At 39.5% G+C, this 17,990-nt stretch overlaps 1 protein-coding gene across 2 annotated transcripts; it reads left to right on the top strand.

Annotated features, from left to right (window-relative positions):
* Positions 1–2,829: 2,829 nt before the first annotated feature.
* On the top strand, positions 2,830–16,980 carry RNPC3 (RNA binding region (RNP1, RRM) containing 3). 2 transcript variants are annotated; one of them, XM_069022717.1, is made up of 15 exons: positions 2,830–3,105; positions 4,129–4,176; positions 5,281–5,399; positions 6,034–6,114; positions 6,805–6,916; positions 7,390–7,458; positions 8,087–8,235; positions 9,168–9,293; positions 10,057–10,193; positions 10,971–11,132; positions 11,307–11,401; positions 11,481–11,539; positions 12,110–12,242; positions 13,122–13,194; positions 16,753–16,980. In XM_069022717.1, exons 1-14 carry the CDS (start codon positions 2,830–2,832, stop codon positions 13,179–13,181), a joined length of 1,626 nt encoding a protein of 541 aa, XP_068878818.1. In that variant the 3' UTR covers positions 13,182–13,194; positions 16,753–16,980. The 2 variants fall into 2 exon arrangements, with proteins under 2 accessions (XP_068878818.1, XP_068878819.1); XM_069022718.1 differs by having other exon boundaries at positions 15,825–16,980.
* Positions 16,981–17,990: the final 1,010 nt, after the last annotated feature.

Below are 17,990 nucleotides of genomic sequence, written 5' to 3'. Positions count from 1 at the left end.
TAGTTCTGACTCGTACTGGTAGTACTAAACTGTGGCAGTGCGGGTGACTGCAGCCACCGTGACCCCAGAGGGAACAAGAGAATCCAAAGCCTGGTGGTCGGGCACTGGCGTTTAAGATAAACTCCGTGGTGAGGGCAAGTCCCCATGATCCTTTGTTTCCTTGATTTGCTAGTTACAAGTTGATTGGCTACTGTTCTCCCCTCCTGGTTTTATGTATAAGTGCATGAATATTTATCTCCTTAGCTGATGATGTATTGGTTCTGGAAAGTTCTGCGTTATTCGATGCCCCATTGGTTGTTCCCTGTTACCCCTCCTATGAGCACTCCTCACTGGTTAATTCCCTGTGGACCCCTCCCTCCTCACTCTTCCCTATTGGTTGTCGGCTTTATCCCCACCCCTACTCCTTTGAGTATAAAATCCCTGGACCCTGCTGTGTTTCTTGTTCTTCGTCCCTGGGCTCTTCACTGTGCTGGAAGAAACTCAGACCTCTGGAATCCATCTGGAGAACCCCCCCCCCCCCCCTCTTCCACCTCTGCTGACACACTTGCCATCTAACCTGGGGCTCACTCCTTAGGGCTGAGGGGCACGTCCTTCCCTGCTGAAAGCTGCCCACCAAGGGCTGCTTGCGGTGACGCCTGCCAGCCTCCGGCCTTGTCACAGACAGCGTCGCGCTAAACCGCTTGCATCAATCTCTGTATAAGAAAAGAACTCCCAAGAGGTGGATTTCAACACCAAAACATGATGCATCGGTGTTGAGGAACTCTACTGTTCAAGACTCTACAAGTTTAACATCTTGGAAAGTAAAAAAGATAACATATTGTTCGTATATTTTGTCTGTAGGCATGACGGCGAGAGAAAGTGAACTTTTTTTACATTTGGTGTCTTAGAAAAAACACATGCACATTTTTTATCAGCTTGACTTGCTTGGTTACTATGTTAAACCTCTGCTCTAGAGATGTTCAGCTTCAGCAGTATGGTTTAACAGGGTGAAGGGACTTCAAAAGAGTTTTTCTCTTTTTTTGAGGGGGATTCTGTGGTAGGAGGAACAGGTGGGATGAAGAGCCATGAGATACTAGTTATTTCACATGAAGCAGTTCTTGTCAATTGTTCAGTGTAATTAAAGAGTACATATTTTCTTCAGCCTTCTCTGACCACAACTGGGAACAGTGTTTCTTCTGAGGAGAAAACATACTTGAAGTTATATCATTATTTCACCATCTGGTGAATGATGTACAGATTAATAACTGTAATGTACTAGAGCACTAAGAGGGAAACAGGTTTGCTTTGCCTACAAGTTTCACAGATCTGCTGCATAAAAAGTTCTCTGAAGTCATGACCCAGGAGTGAAGTGCAAGTCAGGCCAATTTAAACAGAATGCAGCAGCACAGCCACCACAGGCTTGCTTTTACAATTGTTATCTTCCCATCTGCTACAATTGCATGTTGACCAGCATATCCCAGAAAATCTTCTGGACTGTATACAAACCACAAGCCACACACAGAACTGGCTAGGCTGGCCAGTGTTACTTTTAAGGTTTCAACAGCCTCAGAAAAAAAACCAGTACTGCTGGTGTTATCAAGAGAGAAAATACACTGTTCTATTTGCACATCGTGTCAATTATTCCACCTTCCCTGTTCATAGGTATTTCCTAGCTTACACTTATGGCAGCAACAAAAATGCAGTAACAGACCCTGTAAGACATTGCTCCTAAATTTCTGGTTTTCTCATAGATCCCTTTAGAAGATCCTTTTTTACCCAGCTCCTTCCAAAACTCATTTGGATGAATTTGGATTGTCATCTGATCGACCTAATGAGACCACTATGACCACCCACAATGGCCAGACTGTCCTTGTTCAGTCACCAAATATGCATGGCCTAAGACCCTTGAGGTGCACTGTGCACACAGTGCCAGGTCTGTCATGACCCTTCAGGAAAATTGAAGGGGCCTTGAAAACTTTATGGACTGAAGGCCTTGATTTTTCTGTGGAGAGCTGTGAGAAACACCCATCCCTACTCACCAGGTACCAAGCATGTTTTCTCTGTGGTTGGCTCCAGCGCACCCCAGCCCAGTGCCAGATCCTGGGTGTCCCTGTGTGCTCCAGCGACTCAGAGCCAGGGCAAGTCCTCCAGGCTCTGCACTGCAGCATCAGGCGCTGTGGCTCTGTGGAGCCCACAGCCAGTGGCAATAGTGACACAGGCAGGCATGGCTTTGCCAGCCAGCAAACAGCTAATTAGGTGTGGTAAGCACTGAGATTTCATCAGGCAAGGCTGGGGATTTCACCCTCTTTTGAGATCACAGCCTACGTCCTTCAGAACAAGGCAGGCTTTGCAGCCGCCTGGGTGGCTGCAGTGGTAGGTGGCAGGAATCTGTCCATCCTCACTGCTGACGCTGCATCATCTCGTTGCAGGTTGTAATTATGGCTGTGTTTCCCCTGGCCAGGCAGAGCTGCTGCCCCGAGGCGGCAGGTTAATGCCTGTGCCAGCCACGGCACAGCGCCTCGCTATTCAGGTGAGGGAGGGAGAAGTCTCTTCAGCTAAAGGCTGAGGAGAGGGCACTTTGGAAAGCAACACTTATTAGGATTTGGTCTGAAGACAAGCTCCTAAGCGTTAAAGGGGAAGGGGAGGGTCCCGTCTCCCTTGGGAGCATCACTGCGCGTTTCCCAAAGCAGACCCTGTGCAGAGCGGCCGCTCCCGCCTCAGCGCGCGTCCCGCCGTTTTCCCCAGGGCGCCAGTCTCGCGAGACCTGAGGCAGCGGCTCTCGCCTCGGTTCTCGCGCGATTTGCGCCCTGGTTCTGGCGGCGCGCGGCGGTTCCCCTGCCCGGCCCGGCGATGGCGGCGCCGGGCTCTGAGGAGCTGCGGGCGGGCGGGACGGGGCCCGCGGGCGGCCCGGGGCCGGGGCCGGGGCCGGGGCCGGGGCTGGGGCTGGGCCCGGGCCTGGGCCCGGGGCTGGGCGCCGTCCCGCCGCACCCCGGTGTCTCGCGGCGGCGCGGGCGCACGCTGCTGGTGCGGCACCTGCCCGCCGAGCTGACGGCGGCGGAGAAGGAGGATCTGCTGCAGCACTTCGGGGCCGTGTCTGTGCGCGTCCTGTCGGACCACGGGCGGCTGGTGAGCGCCGGGCCGGGGCGGGCCGCAGGCAGGGCTGAGCCTGGGGCCGGGGCCGGCGCGGGGGTCCCGCTCCCGGGGAGCCCCGCGGGGCGGTCGGGACAGCGGCTGGCTCCGGGCTCCTGTCCCCGCCCGCCGCAAGCCCTGTGCCCGGCTTGGCCTCTTGCTGCCAGCAGCGGGGCTGTGGTAGAGCAGTGCCGAAGGGCCGCTTGTCACGTCTAGGGATGCAGTTTCACAAGCGTGTCTCTTGAAACTCTTGTTTTGCTTTTTTCTTCCTCCAAATTACGGAAACATGGATGTATTTGGTGACAAATACTGTTCATAAGGAGCTTTATATTCTGCAGAACTACAGATAGATGATGTCTGCGTATTTTATCAGGGTCGTGCTTTCTTTATAGGATATCACATATACTGACTTTGTTACAATGATTTTGGGTACGGAATCATGTAGTGGCAAGATGAAGTAATGAAGTTTGCTAAAACAATTTTAATTTTGAGGGGTGTATTCTGTGAGGATTTGATTTAATTTGGAAAGCTAATGTTCTTTTAAAACCTGAAAACTAGGGGGAGAAGCTAGAAACCGTTCAAACGCTCAGAGCACAATAGTTGTAACTTTTGTAGCAGGAATAGTATTACTTTTAGGAGTTACTTTGATGAAAATATTTTGTGAAGTGCTCAAATAAATTTTCTGGTTTGGAAGAGGATTAGACCTCTTTATCCTTATATGCTTTCTTGCAGTTTAGGATGGTTTTTGCTCACTAGAAAAGAAACACTTGTCCTGTAGTCCTTAGACTGCTGAGTTCCTGTCTTAATTTTGACTGCAGGAGGTACTTTTCCTAAATTCATAAGAAAAGTGTTTTCTAGTCCTTCATGTTTGCCCCAAATGGGAGTTAGAGGACTGCCCTCTGGAAGCTTTCAAATATGTAAACTTGACCTAGTAAAGTGCTTGTGGCTCAGTGTTTCACATGCAATCTCTTACCTTTTTGATTCAAATATATTATAACTTTTTTTTTGTTTGTTTTCTAGAAACACACTGCTTTTGCTACCTTTCCCAGTGAAAATGCAGCTGCAAAGGTTTGTATTGAGTTTACTGAATGTTTTAGCAAAGTGCTTTTCTGAATTGCCAGTGCTCTGATATGTTTTACACATTATCTGGTACTTAGTGCTAAGAAAAAACAAAGCAGTACAATGTAGTACTAGAGTTCTGTTTCAGGATTTGCTTGCAGGACTTGATGAAATTTCTGAACATTTTTTGTAGAATCCCAAGAAAGGTGGGTTGAAGGGGGTTTGTGGAAGTCATCTGATCCAACCTGTCACATAGAGCCTGGCTTACAGAAGCCAAGGCTGATCAGAGCCCTGTTTAGGATGTGTGTGCATTTATATACAAACTATAAACCAAATAGAGTTTCCTGTTTCCTGCATAATTGTGTATTTGCCATAAAAGTCAGCCCTAGTGATACTGACAATTCATGTCTGCCATGAATGCCCAACTTTGATAAGAAAACTACCATATTTATAGGGGATATGGATGCCAAAAAGGTAATACTAATGCTGTTTAAATACTACTCTGGTTAAAAAGCCTGGGTCCAGATCTTCCCCGTTATACCTTGGGTTTGTTTTTTTTGCATTACTTCTATTTTTTTTTAGACCACACTTTATAGGACTACTCAAAAAGTTAACGACTGTGTGAGGTCAGCAGGGGTGAATTAGTTGCTTGTGTCAGTGGTTTGCAGCCTGTTGGGTTCTGGACTTGAAGAAAGCTGGATCTTCCTAGGAATCTTGATTTTAAAATTCCCAGCTGTTACTGAGAGAGTTTACCATGTTTGTACTTCAGGAACAAAAGACTGGTTACTTGAAATCCCAGAGCTTTACTAGGCTGTGTGAAAAGTCTTGACTGTTAAGGCTGCTGCTGTGTTCAGGTGACAGAACTCTGCAGTGGTTCTGGCTGTGCAGCCTTGTCCCTTTCCTTCCTGCCAGCAGGAAATGCTGCGAAAAGCAGGGCTGTGGAGACACAAACCATGCAGAACTCTCGTGTCCACAGTAGCACAGACTTAGCTTAAAGCAGCTGGGACTGCATCCTATGGCCAGTTTACCAATCAAAGGAAAAACAGTTATGCTTTGAAATAAATCTCATGTTTGTCCTCTTCCCTTTCTTTCCTTCTCTGTAATTACTTGAAGGCTTTATCAAGACTGCATCAGCTGAAACTTTTAGGTCACACGTTAGTAGTTGAGTTTGCGAAGGAGCAGGAGAGTGCACAGGTACTTAGCCAGCCTTCTGTCTCAGACAAGTGCAAAAGGTATGTGAAGAGTAATTTCCTTGTTATGTTTGTGGTCAGGGAAAGGCGATTCTGGATTCATGGCACTTTGGTGGTACTTCTAACTCAAAGGATAAATTGTAACCACTTGGGAGTCTTAACAAACAGGTTCAGATCTGTAGGCGAGTGACTGCATTCCTCCCAGTAGAACTGTGTCATTACCTGTGGAATGTGTAAATAACTGATAAAAGCTATGTAATAGTGTGTAACTAAAAGTACTGTAGTAGAGGTTTCACGTTATTTATTCCACTTTCTAAATAGGAACAAATCAATAATTTAATACCTTTGAATTTATGGTCTCTGAACAAGAGTACATGACCAATAATTTCAGTTCTTTTACTGTGAGTGGATTTAAGTCAGGAGTGTTTGAATATAGGAAGACTTACTTAAATCTATATAAGTATTTATTTGAGAAGACTGTCACTATTGTAATTATCCACATGTGTTAATTATGAAGAATTGATAACAGCTGTAGTAGTACAATTGGTAAAAGATGTTAAAAATACCTGTGCTAACTTATTTTTTATATTTATTAATAGAGGATGCATATTTTATATATTACATAAGGCATACTTAAATTTTGCTCTGTTTTAATTAAGACTAAATTAATTTTCAGTTCAGAAGAACCAGTGAAAGAAGAAGAGAAGATAGAACCGAACTGTGTTAAAGTAGAGAATGGAATTGCACCAAACCATGGGTTAGTGTGGGGGATTTTTGTCTTTATTATTTTATTTTGTTACAGATTATTTTGAAATGTGTTATGTTCTGTGGAACAAGAGTTTAGTTTTCTCATATGTTCCACAGGCAAAGCTGTGGGAGGTGTCATTAAGATGAAGTTTCAGTTCCTCAAGTTTAGAATCCTCACAGTTGGGTGGTGACTGGTGCTCTGAGCTGTGAGGTTGTGGATTGCAGAACAGCCTTCTAGCACTGGGCATTGCTTTCTCGGGCATCAGAGGGCTGAGGTTGTCCTGGTGTTAACGGCAGAATTCCATTCACTTGTCTTTCCAGACGTTTCTTCCTTCCCCCCCCCCCCCGCCATTTTCATTTTTGCATACAGGAAGAAGTAAATTTTTGGAAGCTAATACAGCCCTTTGAGCATTGAGTTTATGATATTTGTACAGCCTGCTATGCTGTGCTTTTAGTTTTGGACATGTTGATTGTTTCTGTTTGCTTTAGGCTTCTGCCCAGTAAATCTGTCATGCATTGGGGACTACTCCTTGATGTTAAAGGCATTGTAAGTGGCCCAAAACTATTCTAGGGGAAATAATAATATTTCAGTGTTACTTCAGATGTAATCAATAGTTAAGCCTCTAGTAATCACTAATTGTTACCAGTAATTAAGTGGTGGTAATGTTAAGGTGTCTTGTTTTTAATCTTTTTTCCTCAGCCTCACCTTTCCCATCAATTCTTGCCTCAAATATTTGTATCCACCACCTTCAAGTGCAATTCTAGCAAATATAGCAAATGCCTTGGCAAGTGTGCCCAAATTTTATGTCCAGGTAAGTAAAAAACAGAAAAAAAATAGTATAAAATTAAAACCATCTATTTTTCCCTCTTTTAATTATCCACAAAAGTAATTCTTTTGTCATAGTAAATATTAAGTTGGTTTTTTTGTGATAGTGTTAACCAATCTTAGTTTTTTGCTATGTTGAGGTAATGAGATTTTATTAACCAGAGGTAGCTTACTTAATTGACACTGAAGACTTGTCTGGATATGTTCTTCCTCATTAGATGTGATTTGAGCACCTGGAATTTCATTCTGAGGAGATGCTGTACTTTTTTTATTAGCCTTGTTAGGGTGTTGCTTATATTGACCATTAGTGTTGGATCTCAAGTAGAGGTTTCACATTGTTCATGAGCATTAAAACTGCTGATTTACACCTGCCAAGAGTGATTCGTTATTTTTACCTTGCAAGGAACTGATATCACTTACTTATTTAAAGGCAGCCTTACTTATTTTGAATAATTTCAGGTACTTCATCTAATGAATAAAATGAATCTTCCTCCACCTTTTGGACCAATTACTGCTCGCCCTCCCATGGTAACTTTTTAAATATATGTTTTCAGTACTGTAGAATTGATTCACAATTTAAAATGTTAGCAGCATGGTAGGAGATCTAAGTTCTAAAAGTTGGAGGAGTCTCTAGGGGATTGCAAATCCTGCTGCATTTCACTGGGTACAATGTGCATGTTCATCTTCTGATGAAATTCTTTTGACTGGACTTAGAACAAAGAAATACACATCTATGGCAGCAGCACTGGAATGTTTCAAAATGTTGGTTCACTATTGAAACTGAGATGGCTTTGGAGCTTAAGCCTCCACCCATATGTTTTGACCTTATTCTTCTTGGGAAAGTCCTTGAAACTGAGTGCAAAGTGAAAATCCAGGATCGTGGTTGATGTATGTTTTTTATCACCTCAACTTCAAAGAAGGAAAACATTCACTGTTATGCATCAGAAAGCAGATAATTTTCTTTTGCTTGTGGAAAGTTCTTCTTTAGTAATGTAGTTTACCAAAATGGCATCTAGATCCCTATAAGCATGCTTTGAGAAAATACTTCTTGTTAAATTTTCATTTATTGCTTTGACTGTTTTTATTAAGTAAACAAGATACATTTGGGTTTTTTCTTTAAAAAGTTTATTTTTTTTAAACTTTTTCCCATAATTAGTATGAAGAGTATTTACCAGTGCCTGTGCCACCCCCTCCAATCCCACCTCTGCCTCCTGAAGAGCCTCCTTTGCCTGAAGAGGAAGAAGAGCAACTGTCTAGTGGGGATGAATCAGAATATGAAAGTGATAATGATGAGGAAAAGGAGAGGTATGCATTTTACAGTTGTTTGCAAGCTTTTGGGCTTGCTTAGAGTGGTGGTTTTACTTTTCTATCTTGTAGTTCAGCAAATGTAAATGTTTGCAGAATATTGCTGTAGTATCTACTAGAGAGAGCATGTAGAAATCTTTCCAGATGCTTAGAGAAACTCCAGAGTACAGAAGGACAGTGCTGGTTTAAATGCAGTAAGAAAAGGAAAGTGGCCTATTGGTGTGCAAATTATCATTTGTTCCCATGTCCAAAAAAACCCAACTAAACAAAAGCTCAGGTTGAAGAGTGCAGATGTAAGGAAGCAGAAATGAGTTCATTTTCTGAAGTCTTCTTTTCTCCCCATCTTTACTAAACTGACTACTCAGCCTGAATCATATGTGCACACCAACTTCCAAAATGTTCTTTGTGCATCAGCGGGTATTGCTGGGGGTGATGCTTTTTGTGCTGAGGATTCTCTTTCAGTTTTGCAACTGAATTACATCATAGCTGTATTTTTGTTTTTCAATTTTTAAACTAACACTAAATTAAAAAGCAGCTTTTTTCTTTGCTGTCTAAACTGAGAAGTAAATCAGGAAGTCCCTATGCCGTATTTGGAAAAATGCATCATTTGGAAAAAGCTACCCCTGTTGAGTGTTATAAAATCAGGTTCAGCTTGGGGCATCACAGCTTCTCTCACAGCTTCAGTGTCCCAGTAAGGAGCATGCTTGGGGAAGGAAGGGCATCACTAACCTGTTAGAATTTTGGTCAGTCCTTTAAGTGCTCTGTGTGTATTGATTTGCTGTGTGTTACAGTGTCAGTTTTAAGGTAGCTAGTTTTATAACTATATTATGAAAAGTTCTATGTCAAGGGCTTTAAGGAAAGGGGGAGGGTTTTCAAAATGAGTATTTTCAAATAAACTGTAAACCACTTTGTTTTGTTTTTGTGTAAAATAGAATGACCAAGTTGATGGAATTAGCAACCCTTCAGCCTAAAAGACCAATAAACACAAAGAAACGTGGCGTTAGAAAAAAGCAAAGAATTAAAGACATGTTGAATGTTCCTGTGTGTACTTCCCACAGGTTTGTGGTTTTTTGCACTTATCCTATTGGTTTTATTGCTCTAAAAGTCAAAATTTTCCTCTAATTTGAACTGAAGTCTGCTCAACAACCTTAAAGCGTGCCTGATTCAAGCTCTGTTTCTCTTCCTGTCAAGCTAATAGAAATTCCTTTCCATAAAAAGATAGCTAGTTTGACATCACAGCTCTGACAGAAGAAATTTAGATTTAGTGTTTGGGCTGCTTCTTAAAACAAAAGGTTAAAAGTATGATACTGGAAGAATGGAAACTGACTTGGTTTAAAATAAGTTTGGGTTTTGAAACTGTAGTTGTATGCCACAGTAGACAGCAGTGCAGTATTTCTATGTTGTGATGAATGATTGTGAATTTATTTTTACTAACAGCTGCCTGCTTCCTCCAAGTGATTTGCTATATATTTTTTAATATACAATAGTTAAATATATATAATAAATATTATATAATACACTAGGTGAGAACAGCAGCAAGGCCAGTTATTTTTCATGCTTAAGTTACTGATGAAGTTTTTAATAAATGCCTGTGTGTTTTGTACTGTGGTATGTGATTCTTGGTTTTGCTCCCATGCCAGACATACCTACTGTATTTGCAGTGTTCTAATCACCTGGAACTCTATTGGGTGAAATGTATGAAATGGAGAACATGTGTTTGTGGTAAACAACAGCATAAAATCTAACTGGAAGAAATCTTGTATTTGACCATGCATTCATTAGTGTCTGAATCTTTAATTAATGTATTGTTGTTTTAAACAGTAACTTGCACCCTGCACTGTCACCTTCAGATGTCTTTGAGCAGCCACAGCATGTAGGTCATAAAAAAATAGAGTTTCATATTAGTACTGAGATCCCAGCTGTTCTTCAGATAAACTCAGAAAAAGAAGAAAAAAATGGTAAGAGAGTTTGTACTTCAAATGTATTTAATGTTAAAATCACATGGCTTCAGTGGGTAGAAGGGTGCTGAAATTTATGCCAGGAAATTATTTTATTTTCTATTATATTGGAACTTTCAACACCAAGTTGCATCATGTTTGCATTTGCTGTTTTTCCTGTGTTACAAGCTTTGGAAAGGATCCAGAGGATTTTAAAGGTCTCTCTGCTATGTGCTCTATGGTTTTATGGTGAATTGGACTGTCTTCTGTATGTTAGGATGGAAATGTTACAAATGCATTCTCAGTATTTTATGGTGTAAATGAATCTGTCAGGCTAATTTCAGATTTTCCTTTTCCAGCTCTTAGAGAGCAGCATCCAAGTGATTGCCAGCCCTTTCTCTGTGGTACACTGATTATCTGCCATAGAAATGCTGGGCAATGATAAAAATGAGGCGTGATGGCTTTTTAGAGGGTTATGGTCAATCTGTGATTCTTGGTACTTTACAGTAACATCCAGTTTCTTTAAAGGAAAGTATTGCAATGGATACAGGCTTAAACAGCAAGGCAAGTTTTATGCTAACTAATGTGTGCCATGGCTACATGGGGTTGTAGAGGACTGTACAGAGCAGGTGGTTTTGTCAAACTAGGGATTAAGAGTCACTTTTAGGGATGTATTCAAATTGCCTTACAAAGTCTGCTCTATTAAAATGTTGCTGGAAAGAGTATGGTTTTCTTGCTCGCTCTTGATCTTGTTGTGAATAATGGACAAACCATTTACGTAATTTGTTGAAATTTCAGACCTTTATGCAAGCACAGAAGAAATCAATAATACAGGCTTTGGAAGGATTTTCCCAGCTCCAAGCTCAAATGATAAAATGGAAACTGAAGAGGAGGATGATGAAATACCATCAGAATTTATTTCTAGAAAGGATCTAGAAAAAAACAGACTTTCCAGAGAAGGTATAACTATGAGAATAGATTATCTAGTAATAGCTTTTTGATTTGTTGCAACAAACAGCTTAAATGTTTCTTTTCTTAATTGATTGTATATTAAATTATTTTATACTTAGGTATATGTGAGCAAATGTGCAAAGTAAATGACCTAAAGTATGGTTTATTTTTTTTGTCTTCAAGAAATGGAAAAATTTTCTGTTTTCAAAAACTATGAGCCAGGTGATCCAAATTGCAGGATATATGTGAAGAATCTGGCTAAACAAGTTCAAGAAAAGGTAGGTAAACAAGGAAATTAAATATCTATCAAAAGGGCTTTTTCTTAGCATTTCTCTTCACCCTACACTTTAATTTCAGGATCTGAAGTTCATATTTGGAAGATATGTTGACTTCCAGTCGGAGGTGGAACGCAATATGTGAGTTCGTTTGGTACTTGGTTGAAATTAAGCCTTTTAAGTTAATTTCTATGGCACTGCTGAAAACTGTGATTTTAAAAATAGTCATATTTACATTTTTTGTGTTTCTGCATTAAAAAAATAGGGTTAGACCTGAAAATCTTCATTTATAACAAGTAAAGAAATAGAATTATTTTATGAACAGTGACTGAAGATCCTATTATTTTCATTATTATATATATTTATATTATTTATATTTTTATTGTATTTTTTATTATATTTTCATTCTCAGGTTTGCTTTTCTTGGCTGTGTGACACAGAATGAACTGTGTAGGTGATTGTGTGTATCTGATCATTTTGCATATGTCCTATTTAATAGTACTGCACATCAATTTGCCATCCTGCAGTCTATTACTTTTTAGTAAATGGTTTCCCCAGGCAAAATGGTCTCCAAGGACATCATTCCTCCTTGTAGGCTTTGCTTCTGTTTTTGTTTCTTCTCCAGCTTGAAGCATGAGAATACATTTGTACTGTGAAATCTGCAAGGTTTGTTAAAAATGAGTAATTGCCACTTCTCCATTGTGCCCCTAGGTTTGATATCCGTTTGATGAAAGAAGGCCGTATGAAGGGACAAGCTTTCATTGGTCTTCCCAATGAAAAAGCAGCTGCTAAAGCACTGAAAGAAGCAAATGGCTATGTCTTATTTGAAAAACCCATGGTGGTTGTATCCTTTTCTTCAAGCATTTACCTTATATTCTTTGTACTTGCTGCCAATCTCTAGTTTTGCTGTCATAGTGCTCTACAAAATAGAAAATGCCTTAAGAGAATCAGTCAGCATAACACAGTGTAGTATTGTTAGTTTTATGGTAGCTGAAAATAACATAGAGGCACCTCTCCTAAAACAGGACAGTAAAAGTGCTTTATTTTAAAATGAATTTCGCTGGTCTTACCTCTTTGATCCTGCAAAGACAATACGAAAGATAATTTAGCTTGTATGACCACTATATTTAAACTAAATACAAGGTTTTAGACTTGGCTAGGTCTGTGTTTACAGAATCAAGAACATAAGAAATGTTCCTGTTAGAGTAAATGGTCTCTAGACTGGTTTTTCAGCTGGAACTGTCACTTTTTGATTGCATAGCACTGCTTTTTTGTGTGAGAGTCCTTTCTTATTTTTCACTTCAATATTTCACCGTTTATTTACACTCACATTAAGCACAGCATCTGCTGTTTTTACTGTTTTTCCTCCCAAATACTGAGACATCAAAGTTATGAATTAACGTGCTGGGTTGGACATTTGTAAATATCAAGCATTTATCCTACTGTAGTTACTCCATTTGCATCTAACCCATTCCCAGTTAGTCCTCCTTATTTACTTATCATTGCAAGCTCTTGGACAGGCTCTCTAATAACTTCTGTAGTGTGTATCAGTGAGGTCCTGATCTTGACTGATAGACACTATTGTTATAATAATACTTCCTACTGTAGTAGAATTGATTGAGGTAAAGGTCACTTTCTAGATTTCTGTGTAGAAGTAATCATTTTTTTCTTTCTTGGTTGACTTCTACTTGTCAGACACTTGTAGTCCTCAACAGAATCTCAGCAATTTGCTCGTTCAGCTAGACCAAAACAGGATGCCAACGAAGGGAAAAGAAAAAAGTAAAACACTGCACAAGGTATGGACTCTCTGCCTGAAAGTAAAAATAGAGAATTGGGCTGGGGTTTTTTTGTTAGTGTTTGTTTGTTTTTATTTACTGTCTCTTTAATGGCTTCTTTAGGAATACTGATGATGGAGAGGAAATGTTCCATACAAATTTCTTTTCATAAATGTGTGCTTATATCAGAAAAACAGTGCAAAGTGTATAGTTGGTTTAAGTTTAAAACTTTGGTTTTTTCTCTGTTAAAAAACTCAGAGACTGATCTTTTTGTAATCCTGGTATTGTAGGGTACTTGTCAGGTTCTCTAATCCTTATTCTGGGAAGCTAAAGAGAATAGTTCTGTAGAATTGGACCACTTACCTTTCAGTAATCTTCCAGGGTTTTAGTATTGAAAAGTGTTGCCTCTGAACTCCTTCCCTTCCATTCCTGACATTGTAAAGTGATCCTGAAGAACTGGTTCCAGCAATACACTTCTGCTAGCTGTAAAGGATCTTTGCTAACTTTGGAAAATGAGTGCTGTTGCAGCATCCTTTAAACTTGGCCTGAATTAGTGAAGGATATTTTGTCAGAAAGCGCTGCTTGATGTTGCGTTGATCAAGGCTTCTTTGTTGTGGAATGTGTAGGTCCTGATTTTTGGCATTATTTAAACATGAGGGGAAAGTAGCTTCTAGCAGAAAGTTAATTGTTACTTAACTTTATTTCTTACCGTGTAGCTTTACCTCACTGGTACCTTCTCTGAGTATTTCATTTATGTGAGAGTAACTCAAGCAAAACCAGCTCTGATTGAACTGAGTGGTTTCATGGCCTGAAAACATTTGCATAGTGTACTCTCAAATGACCATATGAAGTAACTGGTACAAGAATAAAAAGCATTATTTCTCAATCTGCACCCTCTGATACATGAGCTAGCTCAAATTTATATGGCACTGAACTTAATTTCTGGTTACAGTTGGAGATCACTGGTTATGCCTCTGCTTAAAACAAAATTAACTGAAATCTTAGGCTGAATGCTTATGAATCCTTCTACTTAATCCATGGTGTGTTTTTCATCTGGAGCTTGATCCTTGCTACTCTGAAGAAAACCTGAGTTTGAAATAAAGGATGTGAACAGTTGTTTTTGATTTTTACTAATTGGTTGTATAGCCCACAGTGTGGCTGTTGTGATGGTAGTATTTCTAACAGCTAGTTTAATTGCAGGTTCTTCATTCTGTCCATTGTCTAAGGATTTCTTAAATCAGATTGCATTTAAACTTGTTTCCCTCATAGCTGAGATGCTGTTTGGTCTTAGTTACTATTTTGTGTTAATGATTTTGGTTTGCAAAATCTGTATTTTGTCAAATTAAAGATCACTTTTTTATAGGCATTCTTCCATACTGGTCATTGAAAAGAGAGAAATAAGTATTCTATTAGGATCAAGTATTATGAGAATATTTCAGTCTTGTTTCTCACTCCTTTCTTGTTAGAAAAAACCTTCTATTTATGTTATCTAGTGTCTAATAAGATTACTAAGGGTTTTTTTATTTTAAAAAAATTGAAGTATTTTAGCTAATGGAGAGCCTGATAGATAAAGCCTGAGCACTTTTATTCTTTCCAGGAATTCCATGTCTTTTTAATTAATTTTGTACATTCATTCTGAATTCATTAAAAATGTTAAATACTTGAATTACATAAAGAAAATGACAAGGTGCTTATTTGTTACTATGTTGATGGTCAGCTCAGAAGCTTTTTCCAGAGTGAGCAAAGCCATACTTCTATGTGCACCTGGAAGTCTTACATGAGTTACCATCTTACAAATGTCACTGGTGTTCTGTCCATGGGCAGAACTTCTCCCTTACCGTGACTGTTTATATGTTGCAATCATACAGTGTGCCATGGAGTTACACAGATTTCTAGGGATCAATGAGGTTTAATTAAAAATACTTGTTTCATTTCCCAACTAATGGTTAAGCTGAACCCTATTGTGACATGACTATTGTTCTGTTCCTGCTGGAATATTCTGATGGATGCTGATTTATGATACAAAATTGCATTATAAAAACTTGAGTCTAGGGTTGATTGATTGGGGTTTTTTTTAAATTTTTTTTGGTTTTTTTTTTTTTATTTCTCTACAAAGATTTTATCCTTTTTTTTTTTTTTTGAGAAAATAATACATATGGTTTATAAAAATACTATTTAACTCCTTGCTGGCTGAAATGTCTTTTTCTTGATGGAATGGCAAACAAGTTCACTTAGAGTGATTTTTTCCTGTAGCTAAAATACAACTTTTTGGGGAGAAAAGTTATGTGGAAGAAACTGATGTTGAGAGGTCTCCAGCTTCCTCATAGGGAAGAAGTGGTTTAAAAGCTGGCATTAAAGGGAAACATGATTGGGTTTTGGACCTGATGGAAATAAAGTGAATCTGAAAAATGGCTTGAAGGAGATGGAAAAATCTGCTGGTGTCCTAATAGTTCAAGTTATCAAAAAACGCATTTACTTTTGAATATGAAGTTTAGTGTTGATGGACTCATTAGCCTTCTTTAAATCTCCTAAGGGTTAGAACTGTTTTTTATCGAGGAGGCATATTTGGTTTTGCTAGGTAGCATAAACTTATGTATGTGCAATACTGAGAATCAAGTAAAATTAAACCACATTCTGCTGTTCTTCTTTAGAAACATTCCTGCGTAAATACTGCAGTAATACTGTCATGCAGAGTGTATCCTTTCTTGTTGTATCCTTTTTTGTGCAATGTTTCCTGTAGCACTCAACTGCATCTTAAGTTTTCATGTAGAGTAGGTGTGTGGGAGGAGTTAACGTGTTTTACCTTGAGCTAATCTAGTAATTTTAAAAAGCAAACTTTTTCAGGGGGTAAAAAGAAACCAATGAGTTGTCTGTGTTGTGAATAGACACAATGAAGATTCCTAGTCTCAAAAGGTGGCCTTCACCTTCTTCCTCAGAGGTCATATACTGTACTAATTTGTGGTCCCATTCCTTAGTGGAACAGTTCTAGCTCATACCAGCTGATCTGTGTGAAGCTGTGCTGAGCTCACACTGACCAAGTTACCTTGTTTTTCTTTAAATACATATTAATATAATAATATGTTGGCTAAAATATGTTGCAGAGCAGTCTTAATATTAAGGGGTTGACCAGTATTTTAGATCATTTGATGATTACTGTTGTCCTGGTTTATGAGAAACAATCTGGAGTTGATCTAGTTTATACATTCCTTACTTCATCTTTTTTGAGTAAAGAAGAAAATTAACAATATCTTGCAATTAAGTATTTGGAGCTGGACTAATAATCAACTATTAATCACTGCTACCTTTTTGTTGGTTGTTTGGGTTTTGTTAGATTGCTCTCTGCACTGAGGTAGTGTTGTTGCTAGTGACTTACATGTTTCTTGTGGGTTTCATACTACATTACTGTTTAACTTTCTATAATATAAAATTAATACAGCCTGCACCTATTAAGATGTATTTTTACAGACATTAAGCACCTTTTAAAATAATAAGCATCTTTCAATTTAGTTGTCAAAAGCCAGTATAACACTGCTGTTTTCTAGTAGTTCTTACTTTTAACATGCCTTTGTGATGTTCCAGGTCCCTTTTGTGTTCCATCTCTTTCAAGTATTCACAAGCTGGGGAAGAAGCAGTGTAATCATCAGGACTCTTGAACTGTGCGTAGTAGCATTTCTAAAGTATGTAAGGCAGAGAATAAATTTTCTTGTCTTAAAGATTACATATATCTCTTAAGTATCACAAGACTTGCCTCATAAATGTATGTTTAGATTGCTTGTGAAGTCTAATAAATTATTCCCTTCCTGTTCATTTTGCTGTCTTCTCTTCATTTTGACTTTTATTTTTGGGGTTTTGAGTGGGATGGATCTTCTTGTCTTGGAGACCAAGCAGGAGGACTGGTGCATTGGCCTGAATTTCTACTGTGAAACTGGGCACTGTTTTTTCCTCAGTAATTAACTTGTATTGTTTATCTGCAACTTGGAAACTGTTACTAGTGAGACTGAAGTCATTAAAACCAGAGTAGCAGTTAAAACTGTATAGTATAGATGTGGTTCTTGCCCTGTTGAAGGGTGATAGTAACAGTGGTCGCATAGTAGGATTTGCTACATATTGGGCTGGTTAGTGAAAAACCATGTGGGAAACATTACAATGACATTTAATTGACAAGAGATTCCAGTCCAGTGGACTTAAAAAGTTACATAGTTGATGGTGTGGGAGCTGGCTGGTGTAAAAGATTTGTTTTGTGATTATTCCAGCTGCAAACAGTCTAAATCACTAATATTGATGGCTGGACCAAAGTAAGTGTATCTTTGCTGGGTTTTTTCCAATATGAACTGGCTTAGTAGGTTACTTTAAAATGCTTTTACTGGAATTATTCTTAAAGCTTATTTGCTGCATTCCCATGGGGACGGTGTAATTGTTCCTTCGATCCTAGAGGGCTTTTTCAACTTAAATGCTTCTATGGTTCTACAGTGATATGTCCTAACACCCGTGTTGAGCTATGCGTACAGAAAGAAAGGCCCACAAGTGAATTTTGAAAGCGCCGAAGTAGGGTAACAGCAAGGTGGTGCTGTGCTCAAGGAGAAGAATACTTTTTTAAAAAGTGCGGGAAGTGTATGTTCAGAGAGCTTTCCATTCTCAAATCTCGAGAACAATATATTCCAGAACGAAATTTTCTATTGAATCAAGGTAATCGTGTGTAATGTGAAACTTTAAAGAGCAGCGGCGGTGTCCCTGTCCGGCGCTGGCCCTGTCCCGCGCTGGCCCTGTCCCGCGCTGGCCCTGTCCCGCGCTGGCCCTGTCCCGCGCTGGCCCTGCGG

The sequence above is a fragment of the Aphelocoma coerulescens genome, chromosome 8 (assembly GCF_041296385.1).
Source record: "Aphelocoma coerulescens isolate FSJ_1873_10779 chromosome 8, UR_Acoe_1.0, whole genome shotgun sequence".
Taxonomy (NCBI): Eukaryota; Metazoa; Chordata; class Aves; order Passeriformes; family Corvidae; genus Aphelocoma; species Aphelocoma coerulescens.
This window is presented reverse-complemented; position numbering and strand designations above follow the sequence as displayed.

Coding starts and splice junctions, on each gene's coding strand:
- RNPC3 (XM_069022717.1), top strand. CDS start 2,830: ATGGCGGCGCCGGGCTCTGAGGAGCTGCGGGCGGGCGGGACGGGGCCC. Junction 6,917..7,389: donor TGCCCAAATTTTATGTCCAG/GTAAGTAAAAAA, acceptor GAATAATTTCAG/GTACTTCATCTAATGAATAA. Junction 7,459..8,086: donor TTACTGCTCGCCCTCCCATG/GTAACTTTTTAA, acceptor TCCCATAATTAG/TATGAAGAGTATTTACCAGT.